General features: G+C 37.6%; 1 protein-coding gene across 1 annotated transcript in view; it reads right to left on the reverse strand.

The window, feature by feature from the left end:
* Positions 1-362: 362 nt before the first annotated feature.
* MAN2A1 (mannosidase alpha class 2A member 1) overlaps positions 363-12361 on the reverse strand; it is a 65619-nt gene continuing 53620 nt past the window's right edge. Inside the window, exons 20-22 of the mRNA XM_063295344.1 lie at positions 7968-8162; positions 6240-6350; positions 363-3854 (exon numbers count right to left, since the gene is read on the reverse strand). Of these exons, the coding sequence (XP_063151414.1) occupies positions 3702-3854; positions 6240-6350; positions 7968-8162 (459 nt within the window). The 3' untranslated portion in view covers positions 363-3701. The remainder of the gene's footprint in view (positions 3855-6239; positions 6351-7967; positions 8163-12361) is intronic.

The following is a 12361-nucleotide window of genomic DNA, read 5'->3' on the forward strand; positions in this document are numbered from 1 at the left end:
TAACACTTTATTCTATAGAATTCACAAAGAGCTTTAAAATGTAAAGTGCCCCATATATTCCAGATTACAAGGAAAAATATTATCCATAGGAAGTAAATACACAAGTCCAGAAACTCTTTGATATTTCAAAAATTGTCATAAGGCAGTTCAGTAAACACATTTTTCTCAAAATGCAAAGCAGCATATTCTATTGGAAACTGTTCCCCTTGCCAACTTTTCAGGTATATTGATATATTTGTAAACCTAACTTGTGTACAATGGATGGGTCTTATTTACTAGTGAAGCATTTCTCTTGAGAACAGCAGGCTTATTTTGAAACATTGGTTTACCTAAAACGGCTATCAAGACAGCATTACACATGGTTATCATAATAGAATTTTTATTGGCAATCAGATTACACTCCCCCTGGCAAAAATTAAAAAGAAAATCTTTCTATGAAAATAAAGATATGAAAACCTTCAAATTAAATCAGTTGGTTTCAAAAGACACCAAGAAATCAAAACATAAAGGAATGTTCAATATCCATGGAATTCCTGCAGAAGAAATTTGGTTTCAGCTTTCCTAAGAGCAGCAGTTACAATATTTTAACTGTTTACTATATGGCATACAAACTATCTTAGAACATACAAGACAGGATCCAGAATTTACCAGCAGTAGCATCCCTTGAACAGACTTTTGCTCATAATGCTTTCATCTGCAGAGAAGCAATTTTCATCAAGTCCCTTCCCTATCAGCCCCCAGTCACTCCACCCAAACTATTCTGAAGACTCCCAATCTTTCTGGTACAGATTTAAAGTGGTTGCAAGGGGAAATCAACAAAATTGATCTCTCAATTCATTAGCAAGTTCCTTCTTTTGGATCAGATGCCTTCTATGAAAGAATTTCGCTCTTGGGAGGTGAACTCTGGATCCTATCTGTATAGGTACTAGAAATTATATCACTAAACACTAAGAAGTTATCAATTTCCTAGAGAAATAAATCACTGTAAGTTGGACTGTTCTGACAAACTTCAGAATGTATACAATCAATTACCATTATTTCAAAAAGCCATATTAATAATATGAACTATAGCAAAAGATTGTTAATAATTTAGGCATGATTGTACAGTTTAAGACTTTTCAAGTTATAAAACAAAGACTACAATCCTTTACTAGAAAGACACATTCGATTCAATAATTATTAGGCATGTTTAGGGCAGGACTGCAGATCCCCTTTGTAACCAAGTTCTCCAAAAGGGATGGCCAAATTTTCAGGTTTTTTTAACATTAAGTTTTGGCAGCCAAGATTTTGGTGTGGGCAGCATTCTAGCATAATAAAAAAAAAAACACTACAGGGGTAGTGTAGAGTTGTATTTTTTACATTTTAAAAGAATACTAGGTATTTCTCAGTATACTTAGCAAATCTTCTGTCATTCTGTTTTCTGTAGGGCACTGAGAAAGATTCAGGCAGTATATGCAAAATATGGGTTCCATTCCTATACAACTACAATCCTTCCTAGTCCAATGCCTTCTAGATATGCTGGATTATGACCTCCATATAAGGAGGACTATAGGAATTCAACTTTTAAGTATCTGGAGGGAACTGGGTTGGGGAAGAGGGTTATACGAGTAACACTATAATCACTTCATCAGTGCTTATTTTACTATTTAACATTTATTTTACTTAATTTATAGGCTGTCCAGCTCCTAAACAACTTTGGGTGGCCTATAAATAAACTAACATTTAAAAAATGTTGAAAGTAAAAGTGAAAAGTAAACCCTGATGAAATGGTTATGGTGCTACTGGTATAATATGTTGAATAATTTTGGGTAGAGTAGAGAGCTATCATCAACCTATAAGCCATATAATTCTGTGAAAACTATAAAATTAAAGTAGCAGTTACAGAAAAGTTCTGCACTTAAAATTCCAGTTAAATGAAAGTATTCAAAAGTGTACACTTATTGCATAAATTTATTTTCAGTTCCTTATGCTCTCCCACTTTTTAATAACACAGATGACACTATCCTATTACTGAAGTAGAGGAACTATACAATGAATAGAGGGCCAACATTTGAATATGATAAATATATTAAAGATTGGAACTGTGGTAAATTTGTTTAATAAATAAAGACACAGATCGGTTGAATAGAGCACAAAATAGATGAACCCAAAAGCAATTCTCCAGTTAATTGTCTTAAAGGAACATTAAAAAATGAAATAAACTGGAATCACACTGAACTACAATTTATTGTGCAAACTTATACATCTCTTGACTGAAGTCCATTAAGCTGAAAGGGACTTAAAGTTCATACAGCAAAAGGCAGCAACCTGATGCCTTTTAGATATTCTGGACTACAACTTCCACACAACCTCCTGTTGTTTGATTTGTTCAATGGGACTGACAGCAGCTGAAGTCTAAAATACCCAGAAGGTACCAGATTGCTCACCTTTTCAATGATTTTATATGACTGCAGCCTTAAATAATTGAATTTGCAAACAAAAGCTTTATTTAGAGAGGTGAAAATTTTCAACCCGCATGTCTTCACGAATTTAACATAAAATGCTTGATGCAAAGAAACCAAATTGGCTACATAACCATGAATACTGAGTTTGTCCAACAGTATTTTAAAGAGAGGCACATGATGCTGTAATGCACATGGCAAGTTTCTGCCAGCCTTCAAATGTCTGTTTATTTGCCAGCAAATGATTACTTTTAGTCTTTTATTCATTCGTTTTATAAGCTTATTTTTGTACATTCATAGTGTTCAGAGCACCATTAGGTCACATTTGCTGCAGGAGATCAGAATGTGGCCATTACTGTCAAATAAAAGGTACAGATTCTTTTAGTTGCTAACCCCCAAATTGCCCTGTTTCTTGAAAAACAAAACACTGTATGGACACATAAAAAATAACAACACTTATACAAAAAAATAAGGCACATTTATTTTGATAAGGTTAAATTGAAATAGAAAACACATTTCAGAGAGCATTAGTATCCAAGTATTCGGTAAAAAAACTTGTACTCAGACTTCCATCTTCCTTATTCTGTATATTGGAGTAATTGCACGTATCCCAATGTGTCAAGTAACAAAACAGATTTAAAATATTTTCCAAGAAAGATGAAGAATTCCAGAATTTTAAGTTCAGCAGTTCAAGATGGTTGTCTAACATAATTAAAATCTTCCACATTTCTCAAAGGTTCTTGGATTTCACTCTAGGCTTAGATAGAGTGGGATAAATGCAGAAAGCTGAAATAGTATTTTATAGAAGTCTTTACAAGTATTTGGACAATAGCTTCGCCAGAGAATTTTCAGATTCAATCTCAAACTGCGATTTCAACAATGTATGTATTTAAGAGTCAGCTAGGGATCAGAAAACAATTTAAATTCAGTGTTACCTCCCTTTCAGATACAAATTATGAACTTAGAAGTCATAAACTAATATTTAACCTGAGATTAACTTTGTTGATGAGAGATAAAATCCTTTGTTTCTCCCTCAGTTCTTGTATTCATGTATACTGGTGTTGGCATTTTATTAGAGAACAAGAAAAACTGTTTGCATCATGGCTTTTATGGCATTTAAGATCAAATAGATTTTAAAATGAATGTATTGTCACAGTATCGAGAAGCTGGAATAAAAATGTGCTTCTTATTGCACATCGATCTTTGAGAAGACACAGAGTTGTAGATTCTCCTTTAGTGTCCAAGTCCAAAAGCCAATTTTCATCTTAACTGAATTCTGTATGTGTTAATTTCCATAGGACTCATACTAATCTCACTGATGTTTCGGGCATCTGGAGATGAATGCATCAAAGACAGGGATGTAGATATTAGACTTTCCACATGGAATTTGTTAAAGAGTTTGTGCACCTTTAACTGAAAATTGAAAAAGACAAAAATTTAATTACTGCCAACATTCTATACATTTCAAATTTTATTTCATTCTTTAAGAATATTCTTCCAAAGTCTCTAAACTGCATTCAGAACCTCACTGGATAGAATATCCACTGCAGGCACCTGAAACAGGGTGAGTGCACTTACGCCTGCTTTCCCTAAAAGCAAGTATACAGTTTGCCAAATGCCTAAAGGGAACTAATCGAGATCCAAAATGCCCATCTTTGTCCAGCCTGGCCAGAGAACAACCTGAACTTGGAATATGGTCCACAACTCTATGCTAGACAAGCAGACATACAGGTTCGCATTAGTAGTCAGGCTGGACATGGAAAGGGACTCGGTGTGGTTAATCTGAAAACAACTGATCTAAAACTAAAAATGTACATTAGCGAATCAGTGGCACCCAATAGCATTATAAACCAAGTAACTTAGGTCTCCATATCAGTAAGCTTTTTCAGGGGGCAGAAACTTTTCCCAGTTTTGCAATCCTACCCTAATTAGAGCCTTTCATAAAAACTGCCACACTTAGTTACCTCACAAAGATTGTTCTGTTTTATTTTGTTTTCAATTCAGGCTAGTTGTAGATCTGGTTACCAGCCAGATTTTGCATTTTAACTGAATGCTATTTGCACCTTTATCCAGGAGTAGGTACCAGCAAAATCCTGTACTAAACCTAGTAAAGCCTGATCCTAGAAAGCCCCTCTATCTCAATGACTAAGTGCTGATTTTGTAATTTTAAAATGAAGCATTTCTTTCTGTTCCTCTCCCCTCACAGGTATACTTAAGATTTGGTTTTATGAGAATTAACTGGAGATCTAATTAGAGAACTAAAAAACTCTGCTCTTCGTATTTGACATTTAAGCTGATACTAATATAGATGGAAATAATTAGAATGCTTTAAAATGAAAATAAATCTTACTGTCCATCTGTAGGTTTTATACTACAATTGATACTAATGAAGATGTCCCTAATTGTGTCCAACATATTGTTATCCTCTAGCCTGTCTAATCAAGCAAAGGAATCTATCCATAGAGTTACTGATGCTACATGAAGCAGAAAGATGCAGAATCTGCAGTCTATATTTCAGCCCAATTCAATTTGTGGGAAAGATTTGAAGTTGTCAGAAAAATTTTTTTTATATACAGTAGATTTCCTGGGCTTCCTTTTAGGCGCCCCACATTTCCTTGAACCTTGCTGTTCTCAAACTGATCCTAAAGAGTGAAATATATAGATACATATGACTAGACACTATGTCAGGATATGTCAGGAAATTGTAATTCACCTCAATTAGACAATTTGCACCCCAAGAATTATGTGATACACTTCATCAAGTACAGATGAGATGTCCCATCACAGCATTTCTTATCACTTCAGAGTCTTTTCTATCCACTGGAACTGCCAGAGGTGGCCTCAGAAAAGAAGTGAAGCTTCACTTTTAAAAGTGGAAGGTCCACACTGTTTCATGAAGCAGCTCAAATTGATACTTTGCATGAACCTTAGCCAAAGTTTCACACAGGCCTAGTAGCCACACTTTATTGGAGACAGGGAACAGATGCAATAAAAGTGATAAGTAATCTCACACTACATAAGGCAGTAATTGATGTACATATGTAATTGCTTTTGCAGGCAGCAGATAGACCATGGAAGGAAATGAAACTATAAAGGAAAACTGAATGCTATTTTGACAAGTTTAAATCTAGAGAATTCTTAAACGAATTCAGTAAACTAAATTTATATTGTTCCTTACAGAATTTCAAAATTGTGATGACCCACTGATAGCAAAAAATAATAAAAAAGCTAATTTAATATCAGGTGCTATGGAAAGAAAAAAAACATCCTTAATTCACAGCATATGTTCAGGGTGAACCCACAAGTTGAACATTTTTTTCTTTCTATAGCTTATATTAAGGCATGGTCTAGTGGGTAAGGCAACGGGCTAGAAACCAGGAGGCTGTGAGTTCTAGTCCCGCCTTAGGCATGAAAGCCAGCTGGGTGACCTTGGGCCAGTCACTCTCCCTCAGCCCAACTCACTTCACAGGGTGGTTGTTGTGGGGAAAAAAGGAGGAGGAAGGAGTATTAGGTATGTTTGCTGCCTTGAGTTATTTATAAAATAATAAAGGTGGGATAAAAAATAAATAAATAAAAATAAATACCAAAATATGCATTGTAACATAATGTAATATGCAAAGACCACAAAGTCCACTATAAATATGGTCAACCAAAGGAAATTCAGGCTCTGATTTATGGTAATAGCATGCAGCTTTGCTGCTTAAAAGAAAGGTTGACAATTCTATTGAGCATACCCAAGTGGAAACCAGGCAACCAGATCAACCAGTATACAGACCTTATTAAAATATTGTATCTTACCTTTCCCTGAGTGGTTGAACAGAGGAGCCCTAAGTCTGTGCTTGTGAACCTACAATCAAATCCCTTTCTGTGAAGAATCAAGGCAGCTTCATCAGATGGTCCCGAATCTGCCTGAAATCAAATTTGGAAGAGAATTAGCAAGATTAAGGCAACTTATTTACTAGGCAATTTACCTTACTTAATTAGTAAGGTTTAGGCAACTTATAAAGTATTCTATAGCCTGTTCTAATATTTATAATGATAGATAGACATATACATACATACTTGAGGATCATGAACATTATTATAGGCTGAGTCACATTTAGAAACAGTGGTTAATATAGCAGTTAAGATGCATGAACAAACTAATACAGATGATATCCAAAATAGGTTTTGAATTAATAATTCAAATAGCTCAAAAAAGAAAAGGTAAAATCTCCTTTAAGTAAAGCTTGATGATATGGCAGATTTAACTAATTATCCTCACCAAATAATGAAACAGTAAATCCAGTTAAAATAGACTTATCCAAATATATTAATGGTTTAGCAACCTTCACTACTGTTAATACGCACACAGTGATAGTATTACCAACAGGTTAGAAATTTTCACTTATCCTTCAAAATGGCTAAAAGTCAGGGAATACTTTCCCTAAAACTTTGTGTGTGTTTCTGTATATTGTATGTATAATATATATAAAAAAAATCTTTTGTAGCAAAAGAATGGTGAAAGAAGTTTCAACTGGAAGAAAAAACATTGCAGACATTCTCAAGGCAAATCTCCTTGAAGACTGTATTCTCTGCTGCTGTCCACAAAAGCTGTAGTAAATCAGACCAAAATCCATTAAAGCAAACATTTGGTCTCTCATGTCCAGCTGACTGCAGGAAGCCCACAAGGCACGAACTGGAAATTCCATAGAGACATCACAACTAATCCAAATTAAGTTAATGCCCATCCTGAGACAAAAATATGGCTTTACAGACTTGATATCAATCCTTACAACAAAGTAAATTTCCACGTTGGCTACCTGCTACTCATAAAGGAATAGTATTTTGATTTTTAAGCATTACTATTTTGAAGAATGTCTTCAGCCAACCCTTCCAGTTTATTCAAAGCTGTCAAAAGGAACATGCTTATGCCAAAATAGCAGGAGTATTCTACTCTTAATTTAAAGAAGGAGTGTGAATAGAATGTATATGTCATGAGATATACTGTTAGAAATGTTCACCACTCCTTCCCAGTTACTGAAATATATGACGTATCTTGTCAGGCTTAATATTTTAATATTACTAATTCATAATCTCACTATTTTGCAATTTGAGAACATTTTTAAAATCTTATTGTTATAGTAACATACATAGTTAGCCAGATAGCTTCATAGTATTATTTTTACTGATACAAAAATGGTAGTTTGTGGTTTACAAGACAAAAGATATTTATCACTCTCTCCTTCAGTAGCTTCACATAATAGCAGCCTAGTTATACAACAAATTAATTTCAATGTAAAATACTGTTTGTGTTATAGGAGAAAAAATAAATGCATCTATAAATCAGTGCAGATTAAGAGGAGACAGCATACTACATTATGCTTGTTACACATAGTAAGAAACTGTGGATCTTCTGTGCAAGGATATCATGCTACTTCACCACTCTGGAGAACACCACCTGGATAACTGATTTCAATAGTATTTTACACATTTTACATTTTCAGGAATACTGGAGTTTTGTAAGAGTGTGCATTATCAACTCACCTTTGACTGTATTGTCCTCAGGTTAACTACATGCATATCACATGGCATAGATGAAATTAAGGGAGAAAAGGTATTCAAAAGTGAAGGGATAACAGCGCCTGCAGAAGTAATCATTGGAATCACGGGATGATTTATAAAAGATGATGTTACGTGACTAAGTATAGAAGGATAGCTGACAGGTGACGTTTCTTCTTTCTATTAAAAAGCAAAAAGAAAATATTTAGCTATTTGCCCATGTGGTACACTGCCCATGTGGTATGCTTTCTTACAGATGTATAGGTACTTAAAGTCTCCCATTATTGACTTCTGGTGGGAACATAGCAGACTGAACAGCTGTGACCACGAGCTCCGCAGGCAGAACTGGCATTGTGGCAGTTTTTTTGGGCTCAGGCTGGTTCCTTGTGAAGCCCAGGAGCATTTTTCCAGACCAAAGAAAACACTCAGAATTGACCCATTTGTCCTCCAGATGGCGAGTTGCAGCCAGGAGATCGTAAACAGTGTCTGCGATCGATGGGTAAGACTTTGCCGGGAGGCTGGGATATCACCATTTCCAAGCCACGCTGCAGCCTTAAAGGGACATTAAGTCCAGCCACCCCATTTCTAAAGCACTCAATTTTTTTTTAAGTATTTCTACCCTAAGAGAGGCTTTCTACATTAAGGAGAAACAATCTCTCTTGGTGCTTATAGTTATTTATGTGTAATTTTTAATTTTTTTTTAAAGCTTTGGATTTTGCTTTCCATCCAATACTAAGGAGGGTTGAAAGTAAGTTATCATCTCCCTATTATTATTTTTGTGCTAATGTTGAAGATTTTTGTATTTTTCCTACATGGTGAATCTGCTGTTCTGAACTTTTACTTTCCTGCTGCTACTTTCTCTGGAGAAAGTACTGCTACTTTCTCTGAGTTACCTTAACTCAGTTCGGAAATTTTCCATTACCTTTCACTTCTGCCAGTTAAGTATCTAGGGGGCGCCATAATTTACTGCCTCAGACATGGAGGATCTTAACTAGGCTTTCTCTGACTTTCACCGAGATATTAAAGCAGATATTAAGCAGATTTTTTCTGATTCCTGCCAAGCTATTATGCAAGACATTCAGAGCATTGTGGAAAATATGTGGTCTAAAATGTGCCACCTGGCTGGGGATGTTGTGAATGGAACTGAAGAATCTAACAGTGATGGAAATGTCTCTCCTAAGAGTTAGATTAGGGCTTCTGTTGAAATCCTGGATGAAATTGACAATGCTGAACTGAAGAACTTAAATGGAGAAATTGAGCTGCAAGACATGAGTGAATTTGACTTTCTGATGGAATGTTATGGGAAAGAAGGGGTTATTATACATAGGAGGTTTTTTGAAGAGAAGTCTGTGATGGTGAGGGGAGCAGTTGGGCTGTTTGATCTAAGAAAATAGCTCTGTGATTATTATGGGGATATGTAAATGTCTTGGTCTATTTTGAAGTGGGTTAAGGGACCAAAAATATTTATCTGGATGGTCTTTTGGCTTTGGATATTTTACTTATCATTACTGATTGGGATTATAATTATTAAGGTGTTTTTTTTAAAAAATAATATATTAATTCATGTTTCTTGCATCATTAATTATAATGGTAGACAATTTACATGCTTTTTTATTTTTGATCCTTATTATAGTAGACAGGAATGTATAGAATAGTAGTAGAAAGGGAATAATTAATTATGTTAGGGGGGGAGTTGATTAGGTGATTTATAATTTTTCTTTTCTTTTAATATAAAGGGAGGGGACAATGGTATTTAGTGATCTTTATAATGTGCTAAGGGGTTGACTTGTAGAAATAATGTGATTTTGGTTTAATTTAGAGTAAGGGATTGGTTATGGAAAATTGCTGTATATCCTTGATGTTTAAAGTTGGAAGTCACTTCTTTTTGTAATCTATTTAAAATTTGTCTTTTGTGTTTTCACTTTTTTAGTTCTTTTTTGTAGTTGTTTTGTTTTTCTGTATCTTTTATCATTTTCTGAAATTTAATATACATACATACATACATACATATTTATTTATTTTAAAGTCCCATTATTGCTATGCCTCACTTCCCTGAAAGTTCTGAAATCTGGTCCAAAGGGGCATTATCCAGATCTTCTACCTAACTTGGTAGTCTATACCAGTTTTGCAATCTCTCTGTTGTTTCCTTGCTTAACGAACCTAATTGGGACTGGAATTTCCATTGTTAAGCGAAGAGGTCATTAGGCAAAACATCACGTGACCACACTGCTTAACAACGGCAGTTCCAGTACTCCCAATTGTGGTCATTAGGCCAGGGTGGTGCCATCATTAGGCGAGGCTCTGCTGTGGTCACCTCTGCCTCAACTTTCCCCCACCCACCTATCTCTTTTGGCTGCCCTGCATTCCACCGCCTACCCCTGCCAACCCAAATGACCTTTGCTGTCTTCTTCCTCCTGCTTCTGACGAGCCATGCCCAGCCGAGGCAGCTGCTGGCCCTTTGCAAGGCCTATGCAAAGTCTTTGTGATTCCTGCCTATCTCCGCAACACAAATGGAAACAGCAGAGCCAGAGGCAAGATGGGGGAAGGGGTAGGGACCACAGCAGCCCTATCACGAGCCAGGCAGGAGCATCCCAAGAGATGAGGGGTGCAACCTTCCTTCCTTCCCTCCCTCCCTGTCCCTGCCTTTTCCACCTAGATGCACTCAGACATGGGAGGATTTGTGTTGCTAAAGGAGGAAGTCAGCAATGAATACAAAGTTTTGTTTACAAGAAACACATTATTTCATTCAGCACAGCCCTCTCTGTGCAGGCCCATCAGGAGTCCGGCAGCCAGAGAGGCAGTGAGGGGTGGAGGGATGCATGACCCCCAGCTGGCAGTGGGCTGAGACTGCTGAAGCAGGGTCTGCAGCAGAGAGGGCTCTGCTTAATGGAATAACGTATTTCTTCCTTGCTCCAAACATCTTAATAAACAAAACTTTGTACAATATTCATCACTGACTTCCTTCTTTAGCAATACAAATGGAAAAGGCAGAAACAAAGGGAGGACAGGAGGAGGGGCAGGGAGCACAGCAGCCCTCTCATGAGCCAGGCAGGAGCATCCAGAGAGGAGAAGGGTGTAACCTGCGCTGAGCAGGGGGCTGCCGGCTGGACCATGGCTGCTCCAGGCCATGATCTGCAGCCTGCGCCCACCTTGCTTTCGCTGGAGGCACCAACCCCTGTGGAATGATCAGCTGCTCTGCAACACCACAACTGGCAGCCACGAGGAGGCAGTGAACCACGTCTGGTGTGTGGAGCCCTGGCAGGCAGACTGGGCATGCACATGGGAATGTGTGGCAGGCTGAGACTGCTGAAGTGAGGAAGGCCCACCAGAAGCCTGGCAGCTGGGGCGGCAGCAGCAAGCCCAGTGCGGAGGAGGAAGGTCAGCCGGGGGCAGCAGGGGTGACAGCGGGTAGGCAGTGGTGTAGTGCAGGGAGGCCAAAAGGGCAGAGATGGGGGAGGATAGGCAGGGGCTGCAAAGGCCTTGTGAAGGGCTAGCTGCTGCCTCAGTCCAGTGCGCCTCACCAGCAGCAGGAGAACGACAATGAAGTTCAGCTGGGGGCGGCAGGGGCAGGTGGCAGAGTCCAGAGCAGCCAAAAGGGCAGAGATGGCAGGGAGATAGGCAGGTGGGGAGAGCTGAAGTGCACACTGTGGTTGTAAATGCGGACAGGCTACCAAGCACCCAAATGTTGATCACATTACCTAAGGGGCAGTGCAATGGCTGTAACTTCGACAATGGGTCATAACTATAATTAGTTCAGCGCCATCATAACTTTGAATGGTCACTGACAAAATGGTTATTAAGCGAGGACTACCTGTAGCCTTAGCCAAATTCTCTTGAATGCATTAAGCCTTCTAGTTTTTCCTACTTGTTCCCCATATTCCATGCATTGGTTCAGAGAAAAAAGAACACACTATTGCATTTCCTAAGCATATGAAATTATATAGCATCATAAATTAAAATATGTATGTCCTAAAGAGGGCAAACATGATATTTATGACAATTCGTGTACTGTAACTTAAATCAGGGGTAGGGAGCAAAATCAAACATATGGTTCACATCCTTTCTTAGTTTTCTAGCAACAGTCAAATAATGTCATTTATAGTGGTACAAACTCAATCCCTGCTTGCAGTGAAGTTATTTGGTTCCATGAGGAGTTCCTTCAAAGCAACAGGAGAACTTAGCATTTCCCTGAAACAGCTATGCATTTTCAGAGATCCAGCGGAGGTGTCTGCATGCATGGCTGTAGTTGTCTTTGATCTACCCAACATCTTTCTCTTTCAAGGGAAGCATTGAGCAATCAAGAAACTGCTGCATTTGCAGGCACTACCATTTACATCATAAAATTAGGGCTTTGGGAGAGAGGCCTAGAGGGATAGTAT

The sequence above is a fragment of the Candoia aspera genome, chromosome 2 (genome assembly GCF_035149785.1).
Source record: "Candoia aspera isolate rCanAsp1 chromosome 2, rCanAsp1.hap2, whole genome shotgun sequence".
NCBI lineage: Eukaryota > Metazoa > Chordata > Lepidosauria > Squamata > Boidae > Candoia > Candoia aspera.